This window comes from Musca autumnalis, unplaced genomic scaffold (assembly GCF_047663935.1).
Source record: "Musca autumnalis isolate F117 unplaced genomic scaffold, ASM4766393v1 scaffold_4, whole genome shotgun sequence".
NCBI classification, from domain to species: Eukaryota; Metazoa; Arthropoda; class Insecta; order Diptera; family Muscidae; genus Musca; species Musca autumnalis.
Window position 1 is genome coordinate 194,381,078 of NW_027411977.1, and position 13,880 is coordinate 194,394,957.

Here is a 13,880-nt window from a genome sequence, read left to right on the forward strand (position 1 = left end):
TAGATCGGTGAGAGAAAATTGGAAAAAGTGAGAACACGGAATACAAAAATAGTGGAAAAACACAAAAAAGTTAAAATAAAAAAAAAATCTTCAAAAACAATAAATAAACTGTGCAAAATAAATATAACATAAAAGTGTAAAAATTAATGCCGGTTATGTACAACAATAACAACGAAACAGTGCATCAAAGACAGTGAATACAACAACAACATAAACAGTGACATTTAAATTTGTGGAAAGAAAATACATAAAGAGAGTGCAAAGTAAATACATTTACAGTGGAACCCACATACATTGAACACGACAGAAAAACAGTGGAACCTTGATAAAACCGATAATTTTTATTTTACAAATAAAAAAGAAAAAATATATAGACAAAAGTACAATTTTTATAAAAACAAGTGAAATTTTAATAATTTTTTATCAACAAATTACCAACCAAACAACACAAAAATCAACAAATAATACGGTACGGGTCGCAAAAAACAAATTCTAAAAATCACAATCCAACAATCAGCAACAAAAAGGAGAACAGGAACACGTCAAGAAGAAGCAAAGCAGCCAAGAGAGTGGTAACAAATCACACACAAATACACATACACATTTTTGTCCACTAAAAAGGAAACAAAGTGAGTACCCATGAAATTTTTGTTGTTGACGTGATTCAAAGGATACAGGGTGCGGCAAAATACGGCACCGACTCTGTATTACCCTTGATGACGCGTCCCAGTATTGGATAATTTGACGCTAGAGACACAAAAATACCCAATCTCTGGATAAAGGACTGACGTTGACCCATTAACGATTACGAGGGAATACACATACACGTCCGCACAAACACATACGAAACTTGCTCTCTTTTTACTTGTTTCACATACAATTGTTTGGAATTTTGGAAACCTTTTTTTTTGGATAAGCCTACACATACACGTACAAATCTAGACCTTTTCGATCTCTTCTCGTAAAATTGTGGAGTTTTTACTAAATATTGGAAGAAAAGAGAAATTTTATTGGAAACGTTTTGGAATTTTGAGAAGTTAGCATCCAAAGCTTGGAAATTAGAGCTAAAATCCCGAGAAATATTACACATACAATCGCATAACCTAGAAATCTTGCTCACACATACATTGGAAATTGGGAATTTGGTGTTAAAATCTTGGCAAAATAGACACACATACATACAAAACGTGAAACATTTATAAAAAAAAGGTTGGAAATTTAGAAAATTGTTGGAAATTTTGCTCTATTTGTGGAAAGTTGGAACATTTTAACACTTTTTCTCTCTCGTACTCTCTTGTGTCCGTCCGAATACAGTGGGAACTGTGGAATCTGACCCGCCTTTTTGAACGCTTTAAATGAAAGCATAACCTGTTAGCCATTTTGAAAACAATACAAACTCACAGTTTTTGGAAATTTTACATAACTATGGAAAGTTGCCATCTCATTTTGAGGAATTTTTTACATTACATACACAAACAAGTTTTTATATGAAAATTTTGGCGCAATCTTTGGCATCATAGTGTTGCAAAGACATATTTTTTCTCACTCTCTTTTGAAAAATTTTACAAAAATTACATACACCAATACATAAGCGTACATCTGAAACTTATGGCGCATTTTTTGGCGGCATAATTTCACAAATTCATAACCTCATAAAAACATGCAAGCTTTTTGGGAATATTGAACTCCTTGTTTTTAACTCTTGCAATCCCAATACTGGGAATACTCTCAAAAATTCATAACCAAACTAAATTTTTGCAATTTGGCGCGGATTTGCGGCGTCATATTGATGACACAACAACATTTAGAGGAATTTACATAAAAATAACCCATCTTTTGTTGGAAGAATTACAATAACTTACAATACAAACCTAATATAAACAACTATTTGGAAATTCAAGCGCAGATTTTGGCGTCACTTATACAAAACAACATAACCTTACTAAACATATATTTTTTTGCGGATTTTGTTTACACATAACCCTATAGGGAAAATACTTTACATAATCGCCATATTACATTACCCTATATACAAATTCCGATAACCGTTGGAGAAGCGTGGCGTCATTGTCATACACAACCGAGTAAATACAATACAAGCGTGAACACACTTGGAGGTTAGATAACCTCACTTTATAAACTCAACATTTATGAATATTTCATCCTTTATTATATTTACCAATTGATAAAACATTTACTTTGCTCAAATGCATTTACTTTTGTTTTATGAAACATTTTTGTTTGAAACTCTGAACATTTACTTCCCCAAACATTTTCACCTGTGGAACAGTTTGCTGGGACTTGTTGAGTACATGTATTGTCTCAACAAAAAACTTTAAAACTTTGGAAAAATCTAATTTTGGATATTACACTGGCTAAAATTAAATAAAATCCTCCTGTAAGCGGAATCTTAAGTGATTTTATAAAATTTTGATAAATTGTGCTTCTAAAATTGACACGTTGCTGAACCCATGAAGTGACAACCCAACAAACATTTTTTGAACAATCTTTTGTGGATAAAATTTATTTAAAATTTTTAAATGTTTTTTGCTCATTTGTGCTTCTTATCGTGTTGTGGACCATCAAGAGTTGCCTTTTTGTCGTATTTTGCACATTTCTGACTCAATTTGGAAAACTTTACTCAACTTTTTTGGTACAATTGCATACAATTCTATTGCTTTTCTCGCCTCTATTTTTTTATGCTCGTTTTGGAAGAATTTTTCTTGTCGAAGTTAAATTTTTTGGCGATTTTAAGAGATATTTGATTACAAATATTTCTTTTTCTCTCACAAAAACCTCGATAGTGATTTTAAAACTATTTAAGATCATTTTGACTCCTCAAATTATTCGTCGTTGATTTTATAATTTGGAAAATAACATCCGAAATTTTGAAAAATCAAAAATTTTTTTGGTTTTGTTGTAAAACCAAAAGGAACAAATTTGTCCTCGTCATTGGGCGACTTTGTCAAATTCTTGCTAAGCAAAAATCTGTTTGAAAGTTAGACCCTTCACTTACCAAAATGGACAAATCTTTATGCGAAAAGTTTGCGAATTGCGTGAATGATCTTAGTGATTACACGTCAATTTTAGCAATCGCTAACCAAATAGACGACATACATTCACTGGAGTCATCACGAGTGAAACTGGATGCGGTGTTCGATCAAGTCAAACGAGCTTATGAGGAGTGTCGAGACTATGTTCCTGAAGCCGAGGAAAAACCGATCGATAAAAATAAATTAAGGAAACATTATTTGGAAGCTATAGACGTCTACAAAAAGGCGATTGGTGCACTAAACGGACAAATACAAACGGTTAAACTGAATGAGAAGGAAGAAAAGGCCAAACGAGAATCCCAAATGGAACAAAAAGCCAGCGCAGAACCCGATTTCACCCCGATTTCGAGATTGCCGCCATGTGATACGGAGTCTTTTAAAGGAGGATACGCGGCCTGGCCAACCTTCAGAGATTTATTCACAGCCATATACATAAAGAGCGCCAAAATGAGTAACGTGGAAAAGCTTTTTCATCTCATGCAGAAAACAACAGGCGAAGCTCAGGAAATTATAAGCCACGTGCCTTTAACAAATGACGGGTTTGAGGTAGCCTGGAAACTTTTGATAGACCGATATGAGAACAGGAGGATGCAGGTAAACGAGCAACTCAAAATACTTTTCAATCTCCCAAACGTCACCACTGATTCAAGTTTCACAATACAAAAGTTGCAGAGAACAGTAAATACTTGCGTTCAGACATTGGAAACACTCAAAATTCCAGTTTCTGGATGGGATCCAATTCTAATTTATCTGTGTTCCAGCAAATTACCCAGATCCTTTTTGGAGGAATTTGAAAATTCGCTGGAGGATTGCAAAACTTTGCCATCATGGGAAGATTTCAATAAATATCTTACTCATAAATTCAAAACCATGGAGTCGGTGGGAAATATTAAGCCGAACTTTTCAAAATATAGTCAACCTAAAGTGGAGCAAAATAAAAGGATGAGATACACCAACAGTTTTCAAACAAGTACATTTCAGAAACCTCAAAATCAGAGCGCTATGGGAAAAAATAAAGCCAATTTCTCTCAACAACCCAAACAACAATACCAAAATACTTGCCAACTTTGCAAGGCAAATCATTTTATTCGAGATTGTGCACAATTTTTGGCTAAAAATGTGAATGACAGAATTCACGTTGTCAAAAATTCTCACTTATGCTATAATTGTCTATCTTCCAATCACGGAGTTAAAGAATGCAAGAGTCGTTTTGGCTGTAGGAATTGCAGTCAACGACATCATACCATGCTTCACAAAGGTACGGAGAACCGAACCGCAATACAAACCCTAGAACGAGATGGAGAACGCCCTAGTACAAGTACTTCAACTCTAACTACATTCATACAGTCCACTTCGAATGAAAAACCACTAAATACAACTACTTTGACTCTCCAGGATAATGGAAACAACAAACAAAGTTCTGGAGAAACCTTGCTTTTTACGGCTCTTGTGCGAATTGAAGCAAATGGCCAATTTTATGACGCCAGAGCAATAATTGACTCTGGGTCTCAGTCTACATTTATTACAGAAAAGCTCAAAAATCGATTAAGTTTGCTAACAAGAAAGAACCTTGTACACGTCTCAGGCATAAATCAACTTGTTGCAGAAACATCAAATAGATCTTGCGTTTTTACTTTACGATCACGAGTCGAACCCAGCTTTAAATTGGAAGTTTGGGCACCCGTGTTAAAATCGTTACCATCTAATTTGCCGCCATATACTTTGGATAAGACTCAACTTAGAGATGCCACGAATATGGAGTTAGCAGATCCTAAATTCTATATCAGTCAACCAGTCGATCTGTTAATTGGAATGGATATAGGACCACTTATCTTTACAATTGGAGCTCCGATGAAATCAATTGGTACTCTATTAGCCCAAAAAAACAGTCTTTGGATGGATTATTGGCGGACCATTGTTAGATGAATCACAGAAACAACGACAAATTACACTTTGCAATACAGTTTCCTTGGAGAAAATATTGACACGATTTTGGGAGGTGGAAGAAACCCCAAAACAGGTTTTGAGGTCAGAGGATGATGTCTTTTGCGAACAAAATTACACGGAAACCACTCGAAGAAATCCAGAGGGTCGATACGTAGTTACCCTACCTTTTAAAAAATACGAAGAGCTCGGAGAATCGAGGAATATAGCACTGGCGCAATTCTACAGGATGGAAAGAAAACTAATGAAAACCCCTGAAATCAAGGATCTCTATGATAAAACGATCCTGGAATATCTTGAATTAGGACATATGAGGAAGATTTCTGCACAGGATATTAGCAAAACTCCGAACTATTACCTACCTCATCATGCGGTTATCAGACCCGATAAGATCACATCGAAACTTAGGGTTGTTTTCAATGCTTCGAGTCCAACATCAAATAAGAAGAGCCTGAATGATAACTTATTTGCTGGACCAATCTTACAACAAGATATTGTGTTACAAGTACTGAAATGGCGATTCTTCAGATATGTATTTAATGCCGATGTGACAAAAATGTACCGGCAAATATTATTGAACCCCAAGCAAACCCAATTCCAAAGGATTCTATTTAGAAAATCTCTCAATGATCCTGTGGAAGACTACGAATTACTTACGGTCACTTTTGGAGTGAATTGCGCACCCTTTCTAGCTCTGCGAACTCTAATACAACTAGCGGAAGACATAAAGGATACTTACCCTCTAGCATCAAAAATAATTTTGGAAAATTTATATGTCGATGATGTGTTAGCTGGAGGACACACGTTACAAGATACAATAAATTCTCGGAAAGAACTCATTTCTGCAATGGAATCTGCAGGATTCGAGCTAATGAAATGGACATCAAATGACCCACAGATTATTAGTGATTTACCTGCAGAAAAATTACTTCCTGTAAACCTACTTGATATTTCCGAGGATGCATCTACAAAAACCTTAGGGATACGTTGGAATATCTCAGGAGATTTCTTCACATTCAACCCTCCAGACATGGAAAATAAGGATTCATATACAAAAAGAGAAGTACTTTCAACGATCGCGAAATTATTCGATCCATGTGGTTGGCTCGCGCCTATTGTAGTGGTAGCGAAGCTAGTCATGCAACAAGTATGGCTAGATAAGATAACCTGGGATGATATTCTGAAACCCCTTACAATGCTAAATTGGAAAAACTTCGTCAAAAATAGTTGCGAGATAGAACACTTGAAAATACCAAGATGGATTCATTTCTCACCAGACACAAACATCGAAATACATGGATTTTGCGACGCATCAGAGAGTGCCTACGCAGCCGCCTTGTACATAAGAATTGAAAAATCGAATAACGAAATTGAAACTTTTTTGCTAACGGCCAAAACTAGGGTTGCGCCTATTAAAAAGATCTCTCTTCCACGGCTGGAATTATGCGGAGCCGTTTTACTGTCGAAGTTGACGCATACGATCTTAAAAAATCTTCAAATCTCAAACTTTTCATTACACTATTGGACTGACTCTACAATAGTCCTTGCCTGGCTCAAGAAACCGCCGTGCCATTGGTCAACTTTCGTCGGAAATAGAATATCAGAGATTTTAGACAATGTGGGGAACGAAAATTGGCATCATATTGACTCAGAGGATAACCCAGCAGACATTGCTAGTCGCGGTTGCTCGCCTAATGAACTAAATAGTCATCAGTTATGGTGGCATGGCCCACATTGGTTAAAATTACAGAAATCCAGTTGGCCATTAAAGGAAGTTAATGAAGAAACTAATCTAGAAGCGAAAACTGTAAAAGTTCTGGCGATTAATATCGATGAAGATCCCTTGCAGAATTTTTCCTCTCTATCAAAACTTTATCGAACATATGCTTATGCTTTGAGATTTTGGCGGAATACCGGTGAAAATAGACGGCATCTTCGAGTTTCATCGATGGAGCTTACAGCAGAGGAAATTCAAAACGGAAAACGAGCCGCCATTATACGAACCCAGAAATTCTACTTTCCCGATGAGTACGATGTTTTACAAAAGCGCTCACGAATATCATCAAGCAGTTCTTTGCTAACCTTGAACCCGTTTCTGGACGCAAAAGGCATTATGCGTGCAAATGGTAGGCTCGTACAATCGCCGGCTCTCACCTACAATGAGCGGCATCCTATTATTCTGCCGTACAATGCGAAGTTGACACATTTGCTTGTTGAATTTTCACACAAGGTAACGTTACACGGTGGGAACCAGTTATTAACACGTATTTTGAGATCTGAATTCTGGATATTCAGACTGAAGCCGTTGATAAAAAAGGTTATCAACAACTGCAAACCATGTGTATTATACAAAAGTCATGCTCAAAAGCAAATTATGGCATCTCTGCCCCCCGAAAGGACGTTATTGTCGCGCCCATTCAACACAACAGGGGTCGATTTCGCGGGCCCATTCAACATCAAAAACTTCACTGGTAGAGCTTGTTTGATCACCAAAGGCTACGTCTGTGTTTTTGTCTGTTTCGCGACAAAAGCTATGCACCTCGAAGCCACCAGCGATTTATCAACTCAGTCATTCCTAGCAGCATTTTCGAGATTTATTGGTCGGCGCGGCTGCCCATCATGTATTTACTCAGACAATGGTACGAATTTTGTGGGAGCTGCGGAAATTTTGAAAAAGGAAAGACTCGCTTTTTTCAAGACTCTACAAAACTCTGTTATTCATCAAAACATACAACAAAATCTTAATTGGAAATTCATTCCTCCTGGAGCTCCCCATATGGGCGGTCTTTGGGAGGCAGGTGTCAAATCCTTTAAAACCCATTTGCGTAAATCAATTCCGAAAATGAACTTTACATTTGAGGAACTTTCTACTATTTTAATACGGATTGAAGCATGTCTGAATTCTAGACCCCTCAGTTCTGCTAGCGAAGATCCAAACGATCTATCCCCACTAACACCCGGTCACTTTTTGATTGGCACGCCAATTCTTGCTCCACCCGAACCTGATTTCTCAGATTGCGACATAAACTTAGCAAATAGATGGAAAAGGCTCAAGATTATTTCCCACAATTTTTGTCAGAGATGGAAATTAGAGTACTTGAGGGAATTACACCGTAGAACTAAATGGAAATATCAGCAAGATAACTTAAAAGAGGGGGATTTAATAGTCATTAAAGACGACAGACTGGCTCCCAATGAGTGGAAAATGGGAAGAGTCGACAAAACATATCACGGGGTAGACACCAATGTCAGAGTTGTAGATATACGTACTAGTGGAGGAATAGTAACTCGACCCATAACGAAAGTCGTCAAATTATTTACCGACTGACTAGTCGGACCCCCTACTTGTAAAAATCTTGGTACTCGCCTCTTCCTCTTTTCAGATATGGCAGCCTATTTGCAGGATCGCAACATGCCAGCAGCCAATGGTGCGCCAGTACAAGCCCGAAGACCCCGATCCCGTTCACCTGGAAGCCAGCGACAACAGAATCACCAGCAACCAGACAGAAGCCGTTCATCCCAGCGCCGTCGCCAGCAAGATGCCCGCCGTGATCGCCCCAGCTTCTGGCAGCGTGCGTGTGGTCTGTGTCAGGATGACCACGCGCTAAGTACGTGTCGCCGCTTCCTAGATATGTCACCCCATCAAAGATACGAGACAGTAGAGAGGCGAAGCTACTGTCGTAACTGTCTGGCTAGAAGCCACCTCGCACCCGACTGTACATCATTGACGAGCTGCCATAAATGCGACAATCGCCACCACACCCTTTTACATGGGGCTCCCCAAATTCAAGAGCCTCAACCGATGATTCCCGATGTAGTTGTGAGGTTCACTTGGGACCTTGTCTTTGTGCCAACGGCGATGGTACGTGTGGTGGCGGAAGAAATTGAGACGTACGCGACAATTCGAGCGCTCGTTCTTCAAGGAGCAGCCATGTCCAGGATTTCTTACGCATCCTTCAGGCGCCTGGGTTTGCGCTCATTCCTGCACAAAAGCAGAAGATTTACGACATTTAAAATCATGAGTCGCAACACCAATGATACGTGGGCATTGAAGATAAACGCCCTAATTACGAATGAGCTCCCATACCGGCCATATAGCGACCCAATTATCGAGGACCCTACAGTCGACTTCCCCGCAAACCGTCTGGCCGATGTTGATCCCAGAGGTAACCTCCCAATTGAACTGGAACTAGGCGGTGACACGTACTCGGCGATAAGCAGAGAAGGCCGAATGTTTACTGGGCTGGGCGATGTTTACGGCTACGAGACGGCGTTGGGCTTCGTCATCAGCGGTCCAATTAAAAACATGGAGAGAAGCTGAGCTGAAGAGAAGCGGAGAGTATCACTGTGTCACTGTGAGGGGGAGCATGTATGGTCAAGGACCATACCGGTCATAATTACTTTGGTCGAACCTGTTGTTTGTCAAATTTGTCATTTACTTTGGGCTAGCGGTTCGCAAATATACATATATATTTACATATTTATGCAACTGCTAGTCTATTCCCTTTGCTGCCTTCCAATAGCATTGGAAAATATAGTTATGCTTTAAAAGCGATCAAGGCAGCAAAGGGGTTTCAGTTTCTCACCGGTATTTCAAGCGCACGTTACTCTCACAGTGAACACAAGTTACAATAACACAATTTGTTACAACATAAAATCTGCTCAAGTCACATACATATTGTTAAAAGAACAGAAAGTGAACATAAAATAATCACAAGTACAAACTAGAAATTACACACAAGAAACAATCACATTTTGTTAAACACAAAACATAAAAGTTGTTAACTATCTTTGTACATATAACACGTAATTGCATACAAAAAACAAAAATTACAAAGTTTAAAATATTTACTTAAAACATAATTAAAATCACAACACATTTTGTACAGAACAGTTAAAAGTGAAAACTAGCCTAAATTGCACATTACTTAAACCTATTTAAAACCTAAAACTATGTAAAACTTAAATCTATCTAAAATCTAAACCTACCTAAAGAATCTAAAACTACTTAAAATCTAATATTGCACGAAATATATTGCATTCCCCACCAATTTGTATAAAAAAGAACCTAGCCTGAATTAAATATATTGCACTAAAAATTTCACTAATTAAAACCTAATCTCAAAACAACACAAAATTGAATTGTACATACACATACAAACCACATTGAATTACAAATAAAACCACTCACTATACTTTGTACAAATATTAAAACGAAAAAAAACGAAAATCTTATCATTTGTTAGAAAAAAGGAAAATTAAAACATTAAAAAGGTTTGTAGAGAAACAAGTACACTTATAGAAAACTCATGATATCTCCGAAACTAGAAGAGATATAGCATTAAAAGTACACCTATAAAAAATTCGTGATATCTCCGAAACTAGAAGAGATAGAGCATTAAAAGTGCACCTGTAAAAAAGTCGTGATATCTCCGAAACTAGAAGAGATAGAGCAATAAAGTACACCTATAAAATGTCGTGATATCTCCGAAACTAGAAGAGATAGCGTACACTTATAGAAAAGTCGTGATATCTCCGAAACTAGAAGAGATAGAGCAATAAAGTACACCTATAAAAAATTCGTGATATCTCCGAAACTAGAAGAGATAGCGTACACTTATAGAAAAGTCGTGATATCTCCGAAACTAGAAGAGATAGAGCATTATAAGTACAACTCATGATATCTCCGAAACTAGAAGAGATAGAGCATAAAAAGTACACCTATAAAAAAGTCGTGATATCTGCGAAACTAGAAGAGATAGAGCATTAAAAGTACACTTATAGAAAACTCATGATATCTCTGAAACTAGAAGAGATAAAGCATTGAAAGTATACCTATAAAAAAGTCGTGATATCTCCGAAACTAGAAGAGATAGAGCATAAAAAGTACACCTATAAAAATGCCGTGATATTTCCGAAACTAGAAGAGATAGAGCATTTAAAGTACACCTAGAAAAAAAGTCGTGATATTTCCGAAACTGGAAGAGATAGAGCATTAAATGTGCACCTATAAAAAAGTCGTGATATCTCCGAAACTAGAAGGGATAAAGCATTATAAGTACAGCTCATGATATCTCCGAAACTAGAAGAGATAGAGCTTTAAAAGTACACCTACAAAAAAGTCGTGATATCTCCGAAACTAGAGAGATAGAGAATTAAAAGTTCACTTATAGAAAAGTTGTGATATCTCCGAAACTAGAAGAGATAGAGCATAAAAAGTACACCTATAAAAAAGTCGCGATATCTCCGAAACTAGAAGAGATAGAGCATTAAAAGTACACCTAGAAAAAAGTCGTGATATCTCCGAAACTAGAAGAAATAAAGCATTATAAGTACAGCTCATGATATCTCCGAAACTAGAAGGGATAGAGCATTAAAAGTACACCTATAAAAAAGTCGTGATATCTCCGAAACTAGAAGAGATAGAGCATTAAAAGTACACCTATAAAAAAGTCGTGATATCTCCGAAACTAGAAGAGATAGAGCATTAAAAGTACACCTACAAAAAAGTCATGATATCTCCGAAACTAGAAGAGATAGAGCATAAAAAGTACACCTATAAAAAAGTCGCGATATCTCCGAAACTAGAAGAGATAGAGCATTAAAAGTACACCTAGAAAAAAGTCGTGATATCTCCGAAACTAGAAGAAATAAAGCATTATAAGTACAGCTCATGATATCTCCGAAACTAGAAGGGATAGAGCATTAAAAGTACACCTATAAAAAAGTCGTGATATCTCCGAAACTAGAAGAGATAGAGCATTAAAAGTACACCTATAAAAAAGTCGTGATATCTCCGAAACTAGAAGAGATAGAGCATTAAAAGTACACCTACAAAAAAGTCATGATATCTCCGAAACTAGAAGAGATAGAGCATAAAAAGTACACCTATAAAAAAGTCGCGATATCTCCGAAACTAGAAGAGATAGAGCATTAAAAGTACACCTAGAAAAAAGTCGTGATATCTCCGAAACTAGAAGAAATAAAGCATTATAAGTACAGCTCATGATATCTCCGAAACTAGAAGGGATAGAGCATTAAAAGTACACCTATAAAAAAGTCGTGATATCTCCGAAACTAGAAGAGATAGAGCATTAAAAGTACACCTATAAAAAAGTCGTGATATCTCCGAAACTAGAAGAGATAGAGCATTAAAAGTGCACCTATAAAAAGTCGTGATATCTCTGAAACTAGAAGAGATAGAGCGTTAAAAGTACACTTATAAAAAATTCGTGATATCTCCGAAACTAGAAGAGATAGAGTATAAAAAGTACACCTATAAAAAAGTCGTAATATCTCCGAAACTGCACTTATAGAAAACTCATGATATCTCCGAAACTAGAAGAGATATAGCATTGAAAGTACACCTATAAAAAATTCGTGATATCTCCGAAACTAGAGGAGATAGAGCATTAAAAGTACACTTATAGAAAAGTCGTGATATCTCCGAAACTAGAAGAGATAGAGCGTTAAAAGTACACCTACAAAAATGACGTGATATCTCCGAAACTAGACGAGATAGAGCATTAAAATACACTTATAGAAAAGTCGTGATATCTCCGAAACTAGAAGAGATCGAGCATTAAAAGTACACCTATAAAAAATTCGTGATATCTCCGAAACTAGAAGAGGTAGAGCATTAAAAGTGCACCTATAAAAAAGTCGTAATATCTCTGAAACTACAAGAGATAGAGCGTTAAAAGTACACATATAAAAAAGTCGTAATATATCCGAAACTAGACGAGATAGAGCATTAAACGTGCATATATAGAAAAGTCGTGATATCTCCGAAACTAGAAGAGATAGAGCATTAAAAGTACACTTATAGAAAACTCATGATATCTCCGAAACTAGAAGAGATATAGCATTAAAAGTACACCTATAAAAAATTCGTGATATCTCCGAAACTAGAAGAGATAGAGCATTATAAGTACAACTCATGATATCTCCGAAACTAGAAGAGATAGAGCATAAAAAGTACACCTATAAAAAAAGTCGTGATATCTCCGAAACTAGAAGATATAGAGCATAAAAAGTACACCTATAAAAAAGTCGTGATATCTGCGAAACTAGAAGAGATAGAGCATTAAAAGTACACTTATAGAAAACTCATGATATCTCTGAAACTAGAAGAGATAAAGCACTGAAAGTACACTTATAAAAATGTCGTGATATCTCCGAAACTAGAAGAGATAGATCATTTAAAGTACACCTAGAAAAAAAGTCGTGATATTTCCGAAACTAGAAGAGATAAAGCATTGTAAGTACAGCTCATGATATCTCCGAAACTAGAAGGGATAGAGCATTAAAAGTACACCTATAAAAAAGTCGTGATATCTCCGAAACTAGAAGAGATAAAGCATTGTAAGTACAGCTCATGATATCTCCGAAACTAGAAGGGATAGAGCATTAAAAGTACACCTATAAAAAAGTCATGATATCTCCGAAACTAGAAGAGATAGAGCATTAAAAGTGCACCTATAAAAAAGTCGTGATATCTCTGAAACTAGAAGAGATAGAGCGTTAAAAGTACACTTATAAAAAAAGTCGTGATATCTCCGAAACTAGAAGAGATAGAGCATAAAAGTTCACTTATAGAAAAGTCGTGATATCTCCGAAACTAGAAGAGATAGAGCTTTAAAAGTACACCTACAAAAAAGTCGTGATATCTCCGAAACTAGAAGAGATATAGCATTAAAAGTACACCTATAAAAAATTCGTGATATCTCCGAAACTAGAAGAGATAGAGCATAAAAAGTACACCTATAAAAAGTCGTGATATCTCCGAAACTAGAAGAGATAGAGCATTAAAAGTACACCTATAAAAAAGTCGTGATATCTCCGAAACTAGAAGAGATAGAGCATTAAAAGTGCACCTATAAA

General features: G+C 36.6%; 1 protein-coding gene across 1 annotated transcript; it reads left to right on the forward strand.

Moving 5' to 3' along the window:
• The first annotated feature begins 332 nt into the window (after nucleotides 1-332).
• On the forward strand, nucleotides 333-9,318 carry LOC141401651 (uncharacterized). The gene is made up of 2 exons (XM_073981986.1): nucleotides 333-629; nucleotides 8,381-9,318. Exon 2 carries the CDS (start codon nucleotides 8,383-8,385, stop codon nucleotides 9,316-9,318), a length of 936 nt encoding a protein of 311 aa, XP_073838087.1. The 5' UTR covers nucleotides 333-629; nucleotides 8,381-8,382.
• Nucleotides 9,319-13,880: the final 4,562 nt, after the last annotated feature.

What these genes read in the sequence shown, in the direction of transcription:
- LOC141401651 (XM_073981986.1), top strand. Translation starts at nt 8,383, where the DNA reads ATGGCAGCCTATTTGCAGGATCGCAACATGCCAGCAGCCAATGGTGCG.